This window comes from Vespa crabro, chromosome 2 (genome assembly GCF_910589235.1).
Source record: "Vespa crabro chromosome 2, iyVesCrab1.2, whole genome shotgun sequence".
Lineage (NCBI taxonomy): Eukaryota > Metazoa > Arthropoda > Insecta > Hymenoptera > Vespidae > Vespa > Vespa crabro.
Window position 1 is genome coordinate 20,354,473 of NC_060956.1, and position 21,266 is coordinate 20,375,738.

Consider the following 21,266-nt stretch of genomic DNA (forward strand, 5'->3'; position numbering starts at 1 on the left):
CACTCCGACGTACACGACGATTGCGCAAATATAATGTTAGATCATGTATAGTTATATACATGGTTTTATCGGGGCATTACTTGTCAAGCGCACTTTGGATTATCGCAAAGTGTAAAAGATATTTCTTCTAAGTGATGTCAATTCGTACGATCGACTGAGAACATATTCAGAACATGTCAGAGTCATTAGAAATTTTTCTTTTTCATTTTAACTTCGTTCGAGTTCTAACGTTAATTTCCTTTCAAGAAAGAAAGATTTCAATCTGATGGAATGAAGAGGAAAGAAAAATAAATAAATAAATAAATAAAAAAAAAAAAAAATAATAATAATAATAATAATAATAATGATAATAAAAAACAACGAATACTTTTAATATTTCATTGTTCTAATGTTTCTTCGTCTTCTTCTTCTTCTTCATTTTCGTTTAAAACAACGAATTACAAAGGTAATGTTGATTTGAATGATTTTTAATTTTATCTATCGTCATTATTGTGACGAGCAATGATGACGTCTATTATGAAATTATATCGATATCAGTTTTGTGATTAATCTTGTTGGATTTATTGAAGAGCGAATGATGATATCGAAGTAGATAGTGCGCGCGCGTGCAAGAGAGAGAGAGAGAGAGAGAGAGAAAGAGAGAGAGAGAAAGAGAGAGAGATAGAGAAAAAGAAAGAGAAATACCAATTGCATTTTATACGAATCGTTTACGATCCAGTAATGTGTTAATGAATCGACGATGAAATTCCAACGTAGGAATTCGTTTGAAAATGATATCAACTATACAACACGGTCGGCGGCCGACGTCGATAACAGTTAAAATGAAAGAAAAGAAAGAAAATCGATATATAAAGCGATTAAGTGAACGAATCGATCGAAGAGATTAATCGAGTACTTCAAGGTCGTATGTATGTAACTACGCTTCGTTAAATCGAATCTAAACGATTCGATCGAAGGTGGTTACTGGATTTTAATCGGAATGAAATCATCCAATTGATTTTTCTAAGATGATCAAAGATCGAACGTTTATATTTCTCTCGAACATAGATATATTCATTAGTATGTATGTATGTATGTATATATGTATGTATGTATATAGATGTACCGGGTGTATCATTTTAAATAAAATAATGAAATTTTCATCGATCTTATTGATTAGGTAATATACGTAAATAAATGTCTCGAACAAATGTTATTAGATTATTAAGGTGGAGAAAAAAAAATGTAATGTTTATTATAGTTATTTCGTAGACATGAGCCCCCCATTGTTGAGATGTCATAATTCTTTTTTTCTTCTTTCTCTTTTTTTTCTTTTTTTTTTTTTTTTTTTTTTATTAATGGAAATCGATACTTCGTGTTAAAAAAAAAAAACAAAAAATAAATCGTAGAAAATATCAACGCAAAATTCAACTGTCCGTAGAGAGAGAGAGAGAGAGATAGAGAGAAAAAATTGTATTTCGCTAACCCAAAAAGATTTTCGATCTTTTCGAAGTGGTATTTCAAACTTTCAATCGTGTAGATCTATATTAAAAATTTGTATTCGTTTTGTTGTGCAGGGGAAAAAAAATTTTTTTTAATAGATTACGAATATACAAAGTATATGCAGTTGTTGTAAAATTGAATTAATTTATGATGAAAGAGGAAAGAAAGAAAAAAAAAAAAGAGGAAGGAAAAATTCAATAAGACACGTCACAGCAAAAGAACAGCTTGCCTTGCCTTGACTTGCAGTGTCGTGTCTGCGTCTTTTCCGCGTCGTATACTTGTCGTGTCAGCGTCGTTTCCGCGTCGATTCGGCGTCGTTTTATGCGTCCATGTCGTTTAACTCCGCTAACATAATTATCGGCTATACAAAACAATGTTGAATCCCAATGGAATCTCATTACAGGAATTAATAATGATCCGTGAGTTTAACTCGTCGTAATAAAATAATAAATAATTAAATAAAATATAATACTTAAATAATAATAATAATTACAAATATTAATATAAATCTATAAATTCTATTTCTATATTTTCTATCTTTTAATATTCATCTTATATGTCATTTGATAATTAAAATATATCAAGAGATAATATTTTGCTATTCGAACAATTAAATCCTTTTCTATCGATCATTAAATCCTTATGTTATTTTTTAATTTAGATTTTTACTCACGTAATAAATGAATGAATGAATGAATTAATGAATGAATCAATTAGTCCGATCGAGACGATTCAAAACTCCGTAGGCGGTCTCTTATCTCCTCTCTCGCGTAGTACTACGCGATGCCTTTCCATGTTTACGCGAGATAACGCACCGATCGATAAGGGACCTTTTATGTGGATGCTGATCGTCTCACTGACCCACTTTTTCATGAAGGAAACGCTTAGATAAGCACACGCCGTTTTTTGGTCTTCCTATACAACGCTTGTCATTCCAGAGATCTCGAAAGAGATATTGCCTATTCGAGCATGTAATTATGCACATGCTAAATCTGAAGTTCATACAAAGTATACGAAAACATTTGCAATAATAATAATAATAATAATAATAATAATAATAATAATAATAATAATAATAATAATAATAATAATAATAATAATAATAATAATAATAATAATTGTTATATATACGGTTTATGGGATGACAATGTAAAAAATTTCTTTCCTTTTCGTTTAACATAATAATAATTTAATTAATTGAATAGTCGGAAATTAATCGAACGATAGGAACGTATTTTGGTAATTCTTGAATCGAAAATTCTCAATAACGAGAGAAAATATATTTATGTAAATATATTATGGATACTCTATTGAAAATGATTAAAGAGTACTTCGAATGTATACATGTATACCTACGCGATGCATCAAAAAGTTGAGAAGAGATCTTCAATTGTATTTGATGGTTAACAAATTATCATCATCGTCATCATCATCATGACTGTCATCATCATCATCATCATCATCATCATCATCATCATCATCATCATCATCATCATCATCATCATTATTATTATTATTATTATTATTTAAGTATCACGTGTGAATGCACAAATTCTCATTAATTCAATTCAATTAGTATACATTAAAAGAATGTCTATTACACGTACTCGCGAATATATGTTATGTATATACTTGTATATATGTGTATTTCGTTTCTTATTGATATCAGTGTGAACGGATCTTTAAGTTGATCTTTCCCAAGAGGATGAGATCTCGGTTTATTCGACGTAGTAGCCCGAAGGGATGAGAGAGAAAGAGAGAGAAAGAGAGAGAGAGAGGAAGAGAGAGAGAGAGAGAGAGAGAGGTAAGCTAGCTTGTTGGCCGATGTTGTGGTAGTCCAAGGTCGTCAGGATCACGGCGAGGACGCGGCCACGGTCGCTGGTTGAACCAATCGAGATGCATTTGCGAAATGCAACTTTGTTAAAAAGAATAAACAATAAAAAATATAAAATAAAATAAAATAAAATAATAACAAATAAAAAATAATTAATAAAAAATGTAATAATAAAAAGAAACTTTTTGAAAAAAAGAGAGAGCGAGAAAGAGAGAGAGAGAAAATGTGTGTAACATCTTCTGTGCTTAATAATGTTTCTCTCTCTCTCTCTCTCTCTCTTTCTCTCTTTAATACGAAGAGAATCCTTTGAAGAAGAAGGATGGATGGATGGATAAATGAATGGATGAATGGACAGATGGATGGATGGATGGATGATCCTTAAGACATGGGATGACGAATGAGATCGTTTTCTTCTTCCTCCTTTTCCTCCACCTCTTCTTCTTCTTCTTCTTCTTCTTCTTCTTCTTCTCAGTCTTCGGAGCATCGCAATTGCTCTCGTTCGACGACACAATGAATAATGATTGTGGTCTCGCTTTTAGAAATAAACAATCGAAAGGTAGCTTCTGGTGTTAAACCTATCAGAAAAATTCATTATCCTCATTCGCGTTATCGTATATCGCGTTATCGTCCCTTATCGATCTTAGTGATAACAAATTGTTTTGGTCTCTCATTCTCTTTTATTTTCTCGAATGTAATAGAATCAACGGGTAAAACTGATTTTCTACAATAATTAATTTTCAAATGAAAAATAATAATTAATAATTAATAGATATTTATTAAAAAAGAAAAAAGAAAAAAGAAAAGAAATGATCATTCATTTGATCGAACAATGTCATTTGAAATATTTTTATCGTAGTCGTTTAAATATTTTATTTCATGTCGTTGGACAACTTATATCTAACGTTGTTCCAAATGGACGTAAGACATTAACATAATTAGCTAACACAGAATGGAGAAAACGAAAGTGAGCAAATTACTCGTCCCTGCGGAGAATCTTGAGCGTTGGCTCCTTTCTGTCTCTGTCTCTGTTTTCTCTCTCTTTCTCTCTCTCTCTCTCTCTCTCTTTTCCATCTTCGTCGTCGACATTGCAAACGAGGCTCGTTACCTCGAAGGATCTCGCACTTGGTATATATCGTGTCCTCTCTCTTAATTGGCAGGACGAACGAGCCAAAGATTCTCGTACCGGCATGAAATTCTCGCCTTTAGTCGCGGCCCATTACGTTGTTATTGCATGACAATTAATTATTTTCCCATGCTGGCCCTTCTATCCTCCGTCTTTCCAGTCCTACCTCCCCTCCCCCCGACCCTCTATTCTTACGTCATCGTCATTTCTCATTTAACATTATTTATCGTTATTACCGACATCCGAAACGGCCGAACAAAATTTTCGATTTGCGATGCGATCGCCGCAAACTCGCTGTCAATTCGATCTTTATCGATTGACAAACATATCGATATATACTCGAATGTTCCTTCTTTCTCTTTCTCCACCTCCTCCTCCTTTTCCTCTTCTTCTTTTTCTTCTTCATAAACATTCTTTTCTTCTATTCGATGCGCGAAAGAGGTCGAACAAAGTGATATTGTAAGAATTAAGGGTGGGAGACGGGATGGATGGGGTGGAGGATGGGGGAAGGGGTAAAGAAAGAAAAAAAAAGGTAAGAAAGAAAAGAATAAGAAAAAGTAAGAAATTAAAAAAAGAGAAAGAAATCAATAAAAATATATTTCCAATCACAAAAAACTTTCTCTTCTGGGTTCGACGAGATAAAGTTTAAATGTTTGTTACGTCCACCAAATGTCGACGAAACGAACAATCCGCGCATGTATAAAAGGTATCGACCTTTTCTCCCCCTATTACACTCACTTGTAAAACCCGACGGACATTACTACGGTCTGGGGCTGCTGTTACCGTCCCCATTGAAGCCAGACGACTTTCCTTTTATCGCCAACCATTGTCGACCATTGTTCCATGTAACACCTTTTTTATGCACATTTGTCATCGGTTCTAACGATCAACCAACCTAAGACTATCGACTAGGAAACGAATGAAAAAAGAAACAAAAAAGAAAAAAAAAAAAAAGAAGAAGAACAATTAATAAAAACGACAACTACTACTAAAACGTTTTATAACGAAATTTTATTTTAATCCTTAAAGCTTTTATTATCCTTCTTTATTAAATCGAAGGATAACATAAGAAATAAGAACGTGTACTTTATTTCCAGCGAGAAATTTAATCGATAATTAATTCGAAGATTAGAAGTACCCACTTGCATATGTATTCGGTACGTATACGTACAATTATTTCGTGCGTTTTCCTTTTTTTTTTCTTCTCTCTTTTTTTTTTCGCTTTTTTCCTTCAAAACGAAAATACTCAGATGTAAGATAAAATTTTTATGGATTAACTCGAGATAAAATTGAATATATTATCATGGCAAAACGATCTTTACTAATCTCAAATTATATTCTCCAAATAATATGAAAACATTCAAAATAATTCACTTTGGTCTCTCATTTCGTCCTGAAATGCGTATCCTCGATTATTTACGAGGTTGAGGTATTAATAAAAAAAAAAAAAAAAAAAGAAAAAGAAATAAAATAAAATAAGAAAATAAAAAATAAAATAAAAAGAACAAACAAAGAAAAAGAAAAAAAAAGAAATGAACGAACACGTTCAATTCTCGGTTAATCAACAAATCCGTTGATCCTTTCATCGGAACGATTAGCGAAGGAAAAATGATAGTCATAAAGTTAACGAGTCAACGAGGGTGCGTATTTGTAACACGTTTCGCGACAAAGTGGCCATGGTGTAACACGGTCATGTGGTTTATCGTACGACAATGTCCAATGAAATTACAAACGTGTGTATATACATAGACGATACTAAAATGTATACGCAATACGATCGATCTAAAACGCCACGCACGATAGGTGTGATGCTGGATAACACCAGTCAGTCTATATCCTTCTCTCTTTCTCTCTATTTATCTATCTATCTATCTATCTTTCTATCTCTCTCTTTCTCACTCTCTTTTTTGCTTTGTGCGTGAATTGAATCGATCGTTGAATCGATCGACTTTGAAATCACTCGCCTACGCAGATTCAAGGAACGCCGAGTTTAATCGATGCTTGCTTGTTCTCTAAAGTCTTCTCTCTCTCTCTCTCTCTCTTACTCTTCGAAGTCGACTGATTAATAGGCGCAATTACCTCTCCGACCCCCCGCCAGCCTTTTTTCCCCACCCACCCTTTCTTCGTCGTCTCTCATTCGACCTCTATCCCTATCTACTCTCCGTCTTCTTCATGAACTACTCCGCCATGCAGAAGCAGCCCGTTCGTTGACTATCGGGCCCGTTCCATCCGCTTTGCCCGTTTGCGAGCGTGACTCGCAATGAAAGTTTGTAATTAGCGTCCTATGCGGCTTGCCGAAGCAGTCACGGATAATAAGGTGCCGCCGTCGAGGTAGCTTGCCGTTTGTTAGAATTTTTCCAAGATCTTCCTCTCTCTCTCTCTCTCTATCTCTATCTCTATCTCTATCTCTTTCTCTATTTCTCTCTTTCTTACGGGATCTACAGGAATACATAGACAACGTGATATTACGTACTGACTAACGGCCTCTGATATCTACAGCTTCTTCTTCTTCTTCTTCTTCTTCTTCTTCTTCTTCTCTACCTCTCTCTCTCTCTCTCTCTCTCTTTCTCTCTATCTATATCTATATATCTTTCTTTATCTTTCTTTAAAGCTACAATGATATAGCTGGTATCACGCTCTTGAGAGAAGGTAATAGAGCGATTTCTTCCGCCGTCGTGCTCGGCGACCACCGGTGATGCTAACGCGTGCGTACCGAAGCATCGACTTTAGATGGAATAGATAAAGATCGTGTCTGCTATCTCGGCAAGCAACATTCTTTGATATATAGCTGATTTGTCGATCTCACTGACTACGAACGAGAAGAAAATGAAGAAGGAGGAAATGATGAAGTTTCTCTTTCTCTTTCTCTTTCTCTTTCTTCTTTTCTTTCTCTTCTTGGTGATGATGTACCGACAAAGATATGCCTATCATCAAATTCTTTTATTTTGCGTGGTTCTAGTCTATACGCAATTCATCGCAAAGAACGTGATTCAAAACGGAATGGTAACGGCAAGACAAATGTGAACGCTAACGATCTGTGAGAACTCGAGTAGCACGATGTTGACCCTTCGACCGACGAGAAAGCACTGATTCCATCGTCGGTAGCTCTCTGTATATCCTTCGTACTCTATTTAATAACAATAACGATGCTTCCGTTGTGTTTACAAAACGATTCTCGCGCACTCTATTTCCTTATGCTTGTTTCTATCTTAGAGTTATCCCAAAGACATCGGTTTCGTTATTAATTACTTTTTCTTTTACTTTCCACTGGTTTCTGTTTTTCTTTTTTCTTTTTTTTTTTTTTTCTACAGCAACGTTTATCAAAGCTGTATCCCACGGCGAAAACTTTGATATTTCAAGGCAACAAATTTAAGGATATTGCGTGACAGTTTGACGGATAGAATTATTGCGACAATCAAATTTATTATCTTTCAGGTTGATCCCTGGAGGCGCTCGTTAGTTTAGTTTCGTCGAATCGAACAAAAATGAAATAAAATTTATTTCGTTTCTTTTAATGATGACTCATTAAATTTGTGGGATATGGAGTTCGTCTTTAGGAGAAAAAGAAAAAAAAAGAGAGAGAAGAATAAGAAAATATCCTCTGTATCTTCGAAAGATTTTCTTAAAGTATAGCGATCTTTCGAAAAATATTTTCGAGGATAACGCCGGGCAAAAAAGTTTGAGTATCCTCCCTCGTCCAAAGGTAGACCGTCGTTTTTCAAATTTTTCCGATCTTCGATCAGCCTTTGGGGTATTGGTTATCGAACTCAACTTCTTTTTTCAATTCTACCATCCACCCAAACGACCCACTTTCATTTCCTCGAAATTCGCGTACCGACGCACCACTCAAAGGCATATCGAGTCTCAGCATTACTTTTTCACGACGAACGTTTTTTTTCTATTCCTTTTTTTTTTTCATTGTTCTTTTTTTTTTCTCTACAACGCCAAACAGTTCTTTCTTTCCATCGATTTATTTAGGTCAATATAGTTTTATGCCGAGATCGAGACGAAAAAACCTTGTTCGAAAACTTTCTAAAGTTTTCTTATAGAATCATTTCATTTCGAGGAAAACGTTAATAATTATTTTTTAATGTTATTTATTTTAAATTCAGAAGAAAAAAAGAATAAAAAAAAAGAAAGACAAAAAAGAAGAAAAAAAACATACACACAGAGAAAAGAGTAAAGTACATTTGTATATTTACGCGCGGTCATCCTTTGCGTTCTCTCTCTCTCTCTCTCTCTCTCTCTCTCTCTGACTACCTATCTATCTCTATCTCTCTCGAGCGAAATAATAACAATAATAATAAAGTTTCTATATGGTGCATTATAACGAGATCGTTTGAATTACGGGAAACTTCTTCGAGTGGGCTTTCGTGTGTTCGCATTAGTTATCAAAATTAAATGTAGTAAAGGTAATGCGGTAGGTACGTGCTAACAATGTGACCTATTACCATCCGGAAAGCATTATCGTTCTCTCGGGAAATGCGTGCTTCAAAAGCGAATACTTCGAACGTAATACATACATACTTACGTATGTACATACATACAATATATGGATACAAGTACGTACACATATATACATATATAATGACGACCTATTACATTATACGATTATCATGTAACGAGTTTGCTTGAGTTAATTAACGAAAGTTTCCCTTTTGCGTATAATGCGAACGAAAATAAATAAATAAATTAATTAAATAAGAAAACAAATGTAAATAGTAAAAGAAAATACTTTGGGCTATAAATGCTCGATTAAAGAGGAAAAAAGGAAAAAAGCAAAAAACAATAATAAAGAGATAAAATCGGGTTATCTTTGTGGATCGTACGATTATCGATAGGAGAGGAAGTAATGGGGAAAGGGGAGAGACGACCCGCACGCTGATAATGTTAAACCTCTTGTGTACATCTCCCTCTCTCTATCTCTTATTCTCTTATTCGAGTAATCTGATCTGTAACGAGGTCAGAGGCGATACGTGACCAATTGGCAGACTGCAAAACAATTTAATGGGATTAGTGGCCTCGGATGAGGACGGATGAAGAAGGATGAGGGAGAGGAAACGGCCCTGTCTATCTTCTGTCAAATTTCTTGGTCAATGTTGGCACTTTGGAGAACGAGTCAAGGCAAACCTTAACCATCAAATGACCTTAACAGGTCGAAACGTTTACTAAAACATTATTTTATATCTTCTCATTCATAATTTCAAACGTTACAGAACAATATTCTACGTCGTACTACTATTAACGTCATATATCCATTAAGAACTATAACAGTTTTTTTTTTTAATTGGACGGAATAGAATAGTTCTTGTACGTAGAAGACAAAAAAAAAAAGAAAGAAAAAAAAAAGAGAAAAAAGAAAGAATGAGAGGGAGAAAAAAAGGAAAAAGAAAAGAAAAAAGAAAAAGAAAAGAAAATCATTTAAGGATCGTATTGATTAGAAGCTCATCGATATATATATATATATATATATATATCTTCGAAGATTCGTCTAACGATATCTTTCTTTTTCGCTTAGAGTTTTCACCCTTCGTTAAACGTTATAGAGATAGAAGAAGCGCATTGAACTTAGTATCTCTTTCATTAATCTTTCGGACAAGTTTCTCCGATAATTCTCATCAAGACCGTATAGGAACACTTCAAAAAATAAAGAAAAGAGAATGAGTATGAAGAAAAGAAAAAAACTATAACAAAAAGAAAAACCAAAATATATATATATATATATTTATACAAAGGTATATATTCATATATAGATGTATATACGTATATATATATATATATATATATATATATATATATTTTTTTTTTTTTTATTTTATCTTCATTTAGTTTCCACAGAAAGAACTTTCGCGGTTGGACAACGCGATTCGACGACGGTTAGGAAGTGTTAATAATGCTAATGCATCGGCCTCGAGCGAAACTCATAGCTATATACATCAATATTCATTAGTTCTTCGTTATACGAGTCGAATAATTTCGCTTGGCCACGATATAACCCACAAACCCACAATTGTATATATACATATATATATATGTAGTAATCGTGTATCTGTTGTATCCATCGCCAAGCTTATTGTATCTAACATACGAACGACAAAAGCAACTGTCTTTCATATTCTTCGTTTGTAATAGTAAGTTGTAACATTTTCTCTTTTTCTTCCTTTCTCTCTCTATCTCTCTCTATCTCTCTCTCTCTCTCTCTCTCTCTCTCTCTCTCTCTCTCTCTCTCTATCTATCTATCTATCTATCTATCTGTCCTTCTCATTTCCTTTCTCTTTTTTATACAAAGAATAAGAGACTACTTAAGATTAGACGTAAGGCACGTGCTAAATATATACGCGTAGAGTTCGAAGGTACGTCAAGCATATATGTAATTCGTTACATTCTCTCGTAGCGATCAAAAGGAAGTTTATCGAGAGTGTGTCGAGTCATTAATTTACAAGTGCATATGATTAGACGGTAAAACGGTGCAATTGGACGCATCGAATATGTCTAATGCTTTCGTTATATATGTGTATATATATATATATATATATCTAGGTAAATATATACGTAGTCTGAATCGATATCACATAGCGTGTAATTTCTAATGTGTATATGTAGAAAAGTAACTTGCCTTACAAGCAAATTTCACACAAAAATTAATTCTTGGATATACAATATATACATATATATATATATATATATATATTTTTATATTTTCATTTTTATTTTCAAAGTGATTTATCAAAACGGTAAAAGGAACAATTTAATGGCAGAAAGTAAGAGAAAGAAACAGAAAGAGATAAACGTATATCACCTAACATGTAATTTCTAATGCATATAGAAAAAGTACGTTTATAAGCAGTAATTTTATTCAAGAGCTATCTATTTAATTTTACATTTATATATATATATATATATATATATATATATTTTTTTTTTTTGCTTCCTTTTTATTTTTATTATCATTTTCGGAACGATTTATCGAAACGACGAAAGGGATACAATTTGATAGCGGAAAACATGATAAACGTGGAAAAGGAAATGGAATGAGAAGTTTCGCGGGCACGTTCACGTGGGGCGTATCCTTCGACAAAAGGATTCGTTTTGCGGACACGATTCGCGCGTGAACACTGGCACGCCCACGTGCCTCTGCTTTTCTTCTCTCGTAAAACTACCGGAATGCTGCCGTTCCGCTTCTATAATGTAATACCTATACGTACATACGTATATACACACACATATATATATATATATATATATATATATATATATATAAACGAGCACGCGCGTACATTATTCTCCAGTAAAATTGCTCTGTCCTCCCCATACCTCTTCCTCATTCTCTCATTTTCCCTCTCTCTCTCTCTCTCTTTATCTTTCTCTTTTCAATCTCTCATTCTCTCACTCAGTGTTTGTATACATTAGTGGTTGAGCACTTTCCTCCGAGCGATTTAATCATATCGCAATTAGAATTCCTCCCTGAACGACGAAGTATAAAGCCCGTACGCATTAATGGATATTCAATATCCTTCATGGTAATTACATATAGCCAATCATTTTATATTCACTTATCGTTTGTCACCCATCCAACATCAATTCCTTTCGCAAATAAAACTTTTCTCTGTTTTATTTCTTCCTTTTCTTTTTTTTCTTTTTTTTTCTTTTTTTTTTTTTTTTTTTTTCTTTCCCATTTCTCATTTTCATTCATTTTTATATTCATTTGTTTTTACTTTCTCTCTTTCTTTTCTACTACCTCGATCATTCTCCTTCTTGTTGGTCCTCCCTTTCTTCGACATTCCCCTCCACCCCCAACCGCCACCCTCCTCCACGCCGCCCCAATCCCTTCTCACCGACCACCCCAAGCCTTCTTTTTTAATTAAATCTCTATCAACGAACGAAGGAACGGAGGAAGATTCGTTGAGAGAATTTCTTTTCTTTTTTTTACTCCTTTCTTTTTTTTTTTTTTTTCTTTTTCGTTCTTTCTTCCCTTCCTTCCTTCCTTCCTTCCCTTTTTGCGTAATTCAACGAAAAATTGAAAGACGTAACATTGAGAGATGAAAGTTTTCTTTTTTTTTTTTTTTTTTCTTTTTAATTTCTTCTTTTCTTTTTTTTTTCCTTTACTTCTTTAAAAAGTTCAAAAGTTTTTCATCGATGAGAAGTACGACGTGAAAACTTTCAAAGAGATCGACCCTTTTGATCTTGCTAATAGAAAAGAATCAGGGAAAGGAGTGTGCGTCTATGTGTCTTTGCGAGAGAGAGAGAGAGAGAGAGAGAGAGAGAGAGAGAGAGAGGGGGAAGGAAATAGATAGAAAAAGAGAAATGATAGATATAAGATTTTATTATTAACTCGAAGGAAAGACCATTAAACAATGAAAATGTCACATGAAAAGACAGCTTAAGGTTAAATAAGCGACATTCTAACGATTATTACCGAGAAATCGTTTGAAACCTTGATATATAAAAAGAGAAAAGAAGAAAGACAGAAAGAGAGATAAAGATAGAGATAGAAAGAGAGAGAGAGAGAGAGAGAGAGAGAGAGAGGGGGAAGATAAATTAACAAAAATATAATACTTCTATATTCGAATCGTTTTTCATCATCTTCAGTGAGCCCGATATAATGTAATAGTAAAATATTATCTTAGAAAGAGGAAAGGATATTGTTACCAAAAATTCCGATTTTTTGGAATGGAATAAAGAAAAGAAAAGAGAGAGAAAAAAAAAGAAAGAAAAGAAGATAAGGGTTGTTGTTGTTGTTGTTGTTGTTGTTGTTAGTGGTTTCGAAGGCGTCGGCCGCTCTTCGTCGTTTCGATGTGCCGACCGTGGCGAATCAATTTTATGCAAGTCGTTTACGAGCTCCTTACGAGCCGTCCACACGAACGGAATAGTAATTCCGTCGAGTCGTCGCTCGTCGTAAAACGTTATGGCTGGTAATCCACGGTAAAAACCATGGGGGATCCTCTGCTTATTCTTTCTCATCTTCTCTTATTCTTACCTTGTCCTCTCTCTCTCTCTCTCTCTCTCTCTCTCTGTCTTTCTATCCTCCTTATCGTTCTAATTTTTTCTCTTTTTTTTTTTTTTGCACTTATTCTCGTTTCCGTTTGGTCCATAAAAGATGACAGGAAGGAAGGAAGGAAGGAAGGAAGGAAGAAAAGAGATGAGTAGAGAGTCCTGTTGAGAAAGCGGAACCGGAAGACGTTATATTACTTGTAATACCAAGTCCTGTTATTCATGGACAATGGGAGGGGATAGACTTATTCTCAAGAAAAGAATTTTCTTTTTCTCTCCCTTTTCTCCTTTTTCATGTTTTCTTTTTTTTTTCTTTCACAAATTTTCTTACATTTTCTAGACACGATGAAGACACGATGGTGTTCGAGGATCGTATAAGATGACAGAAAAGAAAGACAGTAATAGAAGGGTGCTGTTGAGAAAACTGAACCGGAAAACGTTATATTACGTGTAATACTAAGTCCTGTTATTCATGGGGAGCTAGACTTATTCTTAAGAAAGAATTTTCTTGTCTCTCTTTCTCTCTCTCTCTCTCTCTCTCTCTCTCTCTCTCTATTTCTTTCTTTGTTTCTTATTTTCTGAAATTTTCTTACGCATAATGAGATTTAAGATCTATGATAAATTCACTTTTCAAACTGATATTTTTCCGTATTCAACTTGAAAGACGATTTACTAGACGCCCTGATAACTATGCTGTTTGAAGAACGTATTTGTAAGAGGGTGTTAAAAAATTCCTTTTTCTCTCTTATTTTCCTTCGTCTATTTTATCTTTGGATAATAGAGAAAAGGGCGGTAGAAGGATTTAGAATTCCTTCGTCTTGGAATTTCTTCGCTTTTGTGGTGACCATTCGTCGTACGTTCGGAGCAATTCATTTCTCTTAGAATACCTTAACTCTTCCCCCTAACTGCCATAGAGAATATTTCCTTTATGTTACTAAAACGAATTTTCTTCAACTTTCAAAGCATACTGCAAATATTAACTACTGTTATTATATCTGGAATTTAGTGACTTAATCCGTTCTCCAAAGCTCGAATCAAAAGGGTTGCATTCATTTTCAAGAATGAATGAAAGTTCAATGGACGACGCTTCGTTGAACGGTCTCTTTTAAAAGACTTTACGAATCTTGGGAAAAATTAATTCGCAAAAAAAAAATATATATATATATAAAATAAAATAAAATAAAATAAAAGAAAAGAAAAGAAAAGAAAAAAAAAAATATATACGAATAAAATTATTAAATATTATCAAAATCAAAGTAATCAACGTATGAGTTTTAAGTATTTGATACTTTTTATGAGAAAACAAAAAAAAAAACAAAAAAAAACAAAAAAAGAACAAACAAAACTCAAAACGAAGATTAATACAATAATAATAATAATAATAATAATAATAATAATAATAATAATAATAATAATAATAATATATTAATTTTCAAATGGTTCTTCGTAAATTTTAATTAAAAAAAAAAAAATTATGAGGTTGAAGGAAAATTAATTACTTGCACGTTTCACGTAAATTCTATTTGCGACTCGTGTTTCAATATCGTAACAGAATGCTACTACTAGATAATAGATTTGAAAAGGTTTCTTTGTGGCACGTAGCAAAGCTGCACATTCATATAATCAGAACATACTATTCGAGCAACCCTCGAGTACAACGTACGATACTTAAGTATATAATATATGTCGGAGAGAGAAACTCGAAGGAGCATCGTTGAGGACCGAAACTTTCCAGTCTTGTCTTAGTGATGATATATATATATATATATATACACACACATATATATATAGATATTATTAGTCAATGCCTATACCTATAGAAAAAAAAAGAGAGAGAGAGAGAGAGAGAGAGAGAGAGAAGAAAAGAAAAACAAAAAAGATTAAAAAAAAAAAGGTATGGGAAAGGATAAACATCGATAGGATTCTAAGAAGGACTATTTCGACAATGTGAATTTCGATGATCGACCTCGAATAGATCATCTCTCTTTCTCTCTCCTTCTTGAGAAAGAATTCGAAGAGTTTTGTCTTTTTCTTTCGTCAATCTTTTCGACCCACCTCTCTCTCTCTCTCTCTCTCTCTCTCTCTCTCTCTCTTTCTCTCTCTCTGTTTGCGCAGTCTTTCACATTTTGTCTCATTTGCATAGAAATTAATTGGGCACAATTACGCAAGATTTATGGCGCCAAGAAAATACCGGCGTCACTTTGATTCTTATTCGTGATTATGCCAATTCTTCTCACCTTCGAAATCGATTTTATAAAATGTATACTTTCTTTATATCTTTCTCTCTCTTCGCTCTTTCTTTCTTTCTCTCTCTCTCTCTCTCATTCTCTTTTTCTTTCTTCTTTCGTATCAACATCTCGAATCTCAAAATGTATCATTATAATAATATAATTAAAAAATATCTTTGATATTTTTCAACCCGTTTCTCACATCAAACTCCTTTCGACAATCAGAGATATCATAAGTTTTTAAGAGATGAAAAATTTTATTGAAAAATATCGTCGTTTAGTTTATAAATCGTTCGAAATCATTTCTAACGAGCTGATATCAAAAGCTGATTCAAGTTCTTTAATTACGATCTTGCGATTTATCGAACGTAACATCGTTTCGAAATATACTTAAGAACAGATAAGGAGAGTACAGTAACGTAATGGCTTCATTTAATAACTGGACCAATGAGAGATAACGCGGCGTGAATATTCCTAAACTTCCGGTTAAGTACGTGGCTACCGGAAAAATTACGGAATCGATTTATTTTCAATGATTTATATAAAAAAAGAAAAAAAATAAGAAAAAAAAAAAAAAAAAAAAAAAATAAAAAAAAAAGAAAAGAAAAAAAATAGAGTTACGAGTCCATCGTACGTACGGAAACGAAAGAAACCGATTTGAGTCTGATCGAATCGAATCGAATTGAATCGAATCGAATCGAATCGAATCGAATTGAAACGTATCGAATTGAATCGAATCGAGTTAAATGAAGAAGCTATCGCGGTTAAGCTACATAAGTTGTGGGAACGAAAACTAACCAACGGGGAGGAGGGGGTGTATGGGGGGGGGTATGGGGGAGGGGGAAATCTTCGTGCTGTTTCATTTGGTATTGCGTGCACGCACATGAAAAGAGTCCACAAGAGCCGCGACACGCTTTTCTCCTTTATTCGTGCATGGCTTTTTGCCAGAATCGTTTTTTCTTCTTCTTTCGTCCCTTCCTCCTATCCCGCCCCAACCTGTCTCCCCTCTCGCTAACCCCCCCCCAACCGCCGCGCCCGCCCCCCTTGCTACGCCCCATGTCCTCGATATCGCTCAATCGATTTCACGGTAAAGAGATTAAATAAGGGAAATATATGTATTCATTTTAATTGAAGAATAATTTGGAAAGTTCTACACGGTGGGCAAATGTTTGTTATATCAATTTAATATAAAATTATAAAATTCATTTGCGCGACCGACACTAATCGAATCTGTCAAAGTATTTTTTATTATGTTATATTGACGTTTTTTTACGATTGCAATGTTCTTTTTTTTTTTTTTTTTTTTTTTACTACATGTCACTATTTCTATTAGTTTAATTTGTTTCAAACGATATTTACGTGTATTTTACAAATTTCTCAATGCCACAATTTATCATTCGATTTGAAAATAAATATTAATTTATCGAACGCAAATGTCGAATCTGTTTCAATATTTTCTTTTTTTCTTTTTAAGGATGCCATTGTATAACAATTCTTTTTTTTTTTTTTTTTTTTTTTTTTTTTTTTACAAAATATCACGTTTCCATCAGAAAAAACAATTTACGTGAAACGACATGTAGAATTTTTTTAGATAACAAAGAAAAAAAGGAGAAGAAGAAGAAGAAAAAAAAAGTAAAAATAAAAATAAAAAAGAAAAAGAAAAGAAAAGAAAAAAAAAAAGAAGAATAGAAAAGAAATAAGATAAAGGGTAATAATAAAGAGTGCAGAAAGTTAATATTCATAGAGATTAGAGCTGATTGTAAAAGCTGTGGCTTTGTTCGAACTGGCGGATAAAGGAATAAAAAAAGAAGAATAGAAGAAGAAGAAAAAAAAAGGAAAAAGAAGAAGAAGAAGAAGAAGATATCGATGACGTGTCTCTTGTGCCATCCTCCTCGTGGAGAAATTCCACGAGGAACCAGTTTGCGTTCTATCTTTTCTCTTGGGCAAACGGATCGCTAATATTTCGTTCTCGGTCGAGCGCCAAAAAAGAAGAACTCGTTCGTTCCTTCTTTCGAAGAATAATAATAATAATAATAATAATAATAATAAGAAGGAGAAGAAGAAGAAGAAGAAGAATAGAAATAAGAATAAGAATAAGAATAAGAATGAGAATAAGAATAAAAGCGAAATATCATGGAGGTATAATGGCCTAACGCGAATTCGCGCCTTTCGACACGGAAACAGTGCCGTACCTGTCAGCGAGCGTTATCTAATCGGTAAGAGGCGTTATCGGAGGAGGTCCTCCTTCTCTCTCTTTCTTTCTTTCTCTTCGACTTCCTATCTCTTTCAACGTTCTCTTTCCTTCAAACGTAACCTTCTTCTTGGAAATCGCGAGGTACGACGTAAAAGAGGTAAAAAAAAAAAAAAAAATATATATATATATATATATATATATATATATAATCACCTTGTCGGTTGCAGACGGCAAGCGAATCTTTTACGAGCGCGGCATTTCGAAGACGATCCTTTCGTTTTAACGGTCGATTTTAACGATTTTTATTTATTTTTCTCTTCTTCCTTTTTTTCTTTTTTTTTCTTTTTTTTTTTTTTTTTTTTTTTTTTTTTTTTTTTGATCATTTCTCTCTCCCTTTCTCCAACTCCCTGTCATTTTCTCACATTCATCCCTTCTCTCTGACGCAACCCATCTTTCCTTTTTTTTTTTTCTTTCTTCGCTCTTTTCTCCGGGACTAATTACGCTAAAAGGGCATAAAATTTTTGTCGGCGCCTATCGTCGAATTAATTCGATATTCCGGCATCGTGGTTTCTTCGCTTAATTGCGTCGCTTTAATGTAGACCGTTAAATGACGCGAATCTCGCACGACGCTCCTCCATTATCTCGCTTGTCGCTCTGTCGACGAACTTCGTAAAATAAACAAACGAATTAAGAGATTAGACTTTATCGTTATTTTCTCTTTTCGTTTTCTATACTCTCTCTCTCTCTCTCTCTCTCTCTCTCTCTCTGTTTATAAAAAGCAATCGCTTTTACTATAAAAAAAAATCAGATAAAAATTCTGTCAATGTTTTATCAATCTATCTTAAATCATCTTTTCTAATTGAACTGAATTCAACGGATTAAATGGATCAAACAATTTTTATCTTTTGTGAACTGTACTTTCAATACAAGTAGTATACTCATTGACGTCATTCAAGCGTCTCAACTTGGATCGTTCCGGAAAAAAGTTTTCAACAGATATTTCATTTGTGAAATATCGAAAGTATCGGAAAACATGCCTGGAGGATGCTTTATTATCGCATAAAAGCTGTACTATGAGAATGCGACGTCGTTGTTACCGTTCGGCCAACTGCTATCGTCGAGATCGAATGGAATTTCTCTTTTCTCCTTGGGCGCACGCGCGCATGTGTGTAGACACTCGCCACTCGTGTAGCGGGCGAATTTAGAACGGCAATAAGAAGAGAGAACGTCTCGTATTGCCCGTTTCTCTCTCTCTCTCTCTCTCTCTCTCTCTTTATTCTGGATAAGAAACAGACAGACAGAAAGAGAGAGAGAGAGAGAGAGAAAGAGGGAAAGAAAAAAAAGAGTTCGAAGGAGAAAAGACGAGAAAACTCATACATACGTATAGTTTTACGCGGTACAGAAAAAAATGTAATAAATAAAAAGAAGAAGAAGAAGAAGAAGAAAAAAGATAAAGAAAGAAAAGAAAAGAAATGCAAACAAAATGAAGCAATAAAGAATAATAGGAAAAATGTAAGAGAGCATAAGTAAAAGGGGAGAAAAAAGAAAGGCAAACGGTATTATACGCAAGAGAGACGAAGAAGGTGTACCTCATTGGTGGAACCGTGACCGTTCATCTTGCCGTCACCTCTGGTATCCCATTACCGGTCTGCGGCAAAACGCTCCAAGGATCGTTCACCTTCTCTTCGCATCGCTTCTCGAAAATGGCGCATCTCCGTTCTCCTCGCCTGTCGCCCCTTCGAGAGCTTCCTTCCAGATGTATGCGTCGAACGTGGTCAACCGAACGAACGAAAGAAAGTCAATGTATAAGATAGAGAGAGATAGAGAGAGAGAGAGAGAGAGAGGGAGAAAGAGAAAATGAGAAAGATGGGAGACGAAAGAGATGTGGAGAACGTAAATGCGAAAGAGAAAAAGAGAGATATATAATGGGAGAAGGGGAGAGGATAAGAGGGAAAGAGAAATAAAGAGAGAGAGAGAGAGAGAGAGAGAGAGAGAAACAACGATATAAGTGGTGTCACAAGAGGAATAGTAGATATACCGGAAGAGGGTGACTTTTGTGGCTCGACACAGGTCAAGGTCACACACGAGAGACGTCTCCCCACTAATTTTGGCACTCTCTTCTTTTCCCAACGATGGTTCGTCGACCTTTCTCTCTCTTTCCTTCCTTCTCCTTTTCCTCTTTCTTTCTCTCTCACTCTTTCTCTCTCTCTCTTTCTTTTTCCCTTATCGTCTTTCTCTTTTTTTCTTGTTCCTCTTTTTCCTTCTTCTTCGTCGTTGTCGTTGTCACCGTCCTTGTTCTCTTCTATTATTACTTCTTCTTTTACTTCTTCTTCTTCGTCTTCTTCTTCTTCTTCTTCTTCTTCTTCCTCCTCCTCCTCCTCCTCCTCCTCTTGTACTTATACTTTTACTTGTTCCTTTACTCTCTCGCTCTCATCGTGATCTTCTTTCAGATAGAATATCTTCCGCTCGATTTCAGATGGCTTATCGGAAGTATCGACGTCACGACGAGAGAATCGATCGTGCGATCGAATCGAGAGTATTAGTCTCGAGAGACTCTTCCGAACGTGCGTTTTACCGTACCGCAGTAAGTTCTTCCTTCGCTTGCTTTTTTTATTCTGGTCGAGTGGAAAGAACGTAGGGATCGATTTGGTGGTGTTAATGGTGGTGATGGTGGTGGTGGTGGTGGTGGTACTCGTTATACATAACTATATCGATTTTTTTATCTCCTCGTTTCTTTTTCTTTTTCTTTTTTTTTTTTATTTTCTACAACATATATATATATATATATAAAAAAAAAAAAAAAAAAAGGAAAAAAAAAGAGAGAAGAAATTCGTCAAAACTTTTTCAAAACTTTTATAGATTTTCGTTAAAGCGAACAATCCGATTGAGTTTTTTATTTCGTTCGATCAAGGATCACACGAATACTTTTAATCACTATTACTAAAGTTTTTCACTTGTAACATTAATCCATATAATCGATGATCTTTATCGATCATTAATCAATGATCGCGGATCGATTAAAGAGATACATAAAAGTTAGATAAAAGTGATCACGTTATAAATGTATATATTTATATATACATTTTATATATGTATATATATATGTGTGTGTGTGTGTGTGTGTGTGTGTGTATATAGACAAGTAGTCCTCGCAGCTGTAAACGAAAATAAGAACGCGATCGTAAAATCGAGAAATACGAATTTCAACGCGAATCGATCTTTCCCACGTCCTTCGCGTTAGAGCGCTCTTCGCTGACTGGAGAGACTCCGTAGCGCGCGTGCACGGAACCCATCGTGCTATCGGCCGCCAGGTAGAGCCAACCCCACCAGAAGATATCTACCAGCAGAATTTTCGTCCTCGCCGTATATTGCGATATAGATAATTATTTACTCTTCTACTTTTTCCTATATACA

At 34.3% G+C, this 21,266-nt stretch overlaps 2 protein-coding genes across 13 annotated transcripts in view; one reads left to right on the forward strand and one right to left on the reverse strand.

Moving 5' to 3' along the window:
• LOC124433166 (tensin-like) overlaps nucleotides 1–21,266 on the reverse strand; it is a 169,741-nt gene that overhangs the window by 81,901 nt on the left and 66,574 nt on the right. Inside the window, exons 1-2 of one of the 12 annotated variants that reach the window (XM_046982874.1) lie at nucleotides 19,891–20,086; nucleotides 19,442–19,597 (exon numbers count right to left, since the gene is read on the reverse strand). The exons of 10 other annotated variants lie outside the window; for them this stretch is intronic. In XM_046982874.1, the coding sequence (XP_046838830.1) occupies nucleotides 19,442–19,468 (27 nt within the window). In that variant the 5' untranslated portion in view covers nucleotides 19,469–19,597; nucleotides 19,891–20,086. Of the gene's footprint in view, nucleotides 1–19,441; nucleotides 20,087–21,266 lie in introns of those variants that run through there. One more of the 12 variants, XM_046982872.1, reaches the window with a different exon arrangement.
• Nucleotides 1–21,266, forward strand: part of LOC124433167 (putative sodium-dependent multivitamin transporter) — a 64,886-nt gene that overhangs the window by 4,755 nt on the left and 38,865 nt on the right. The window lies entirely within an intron of this gene.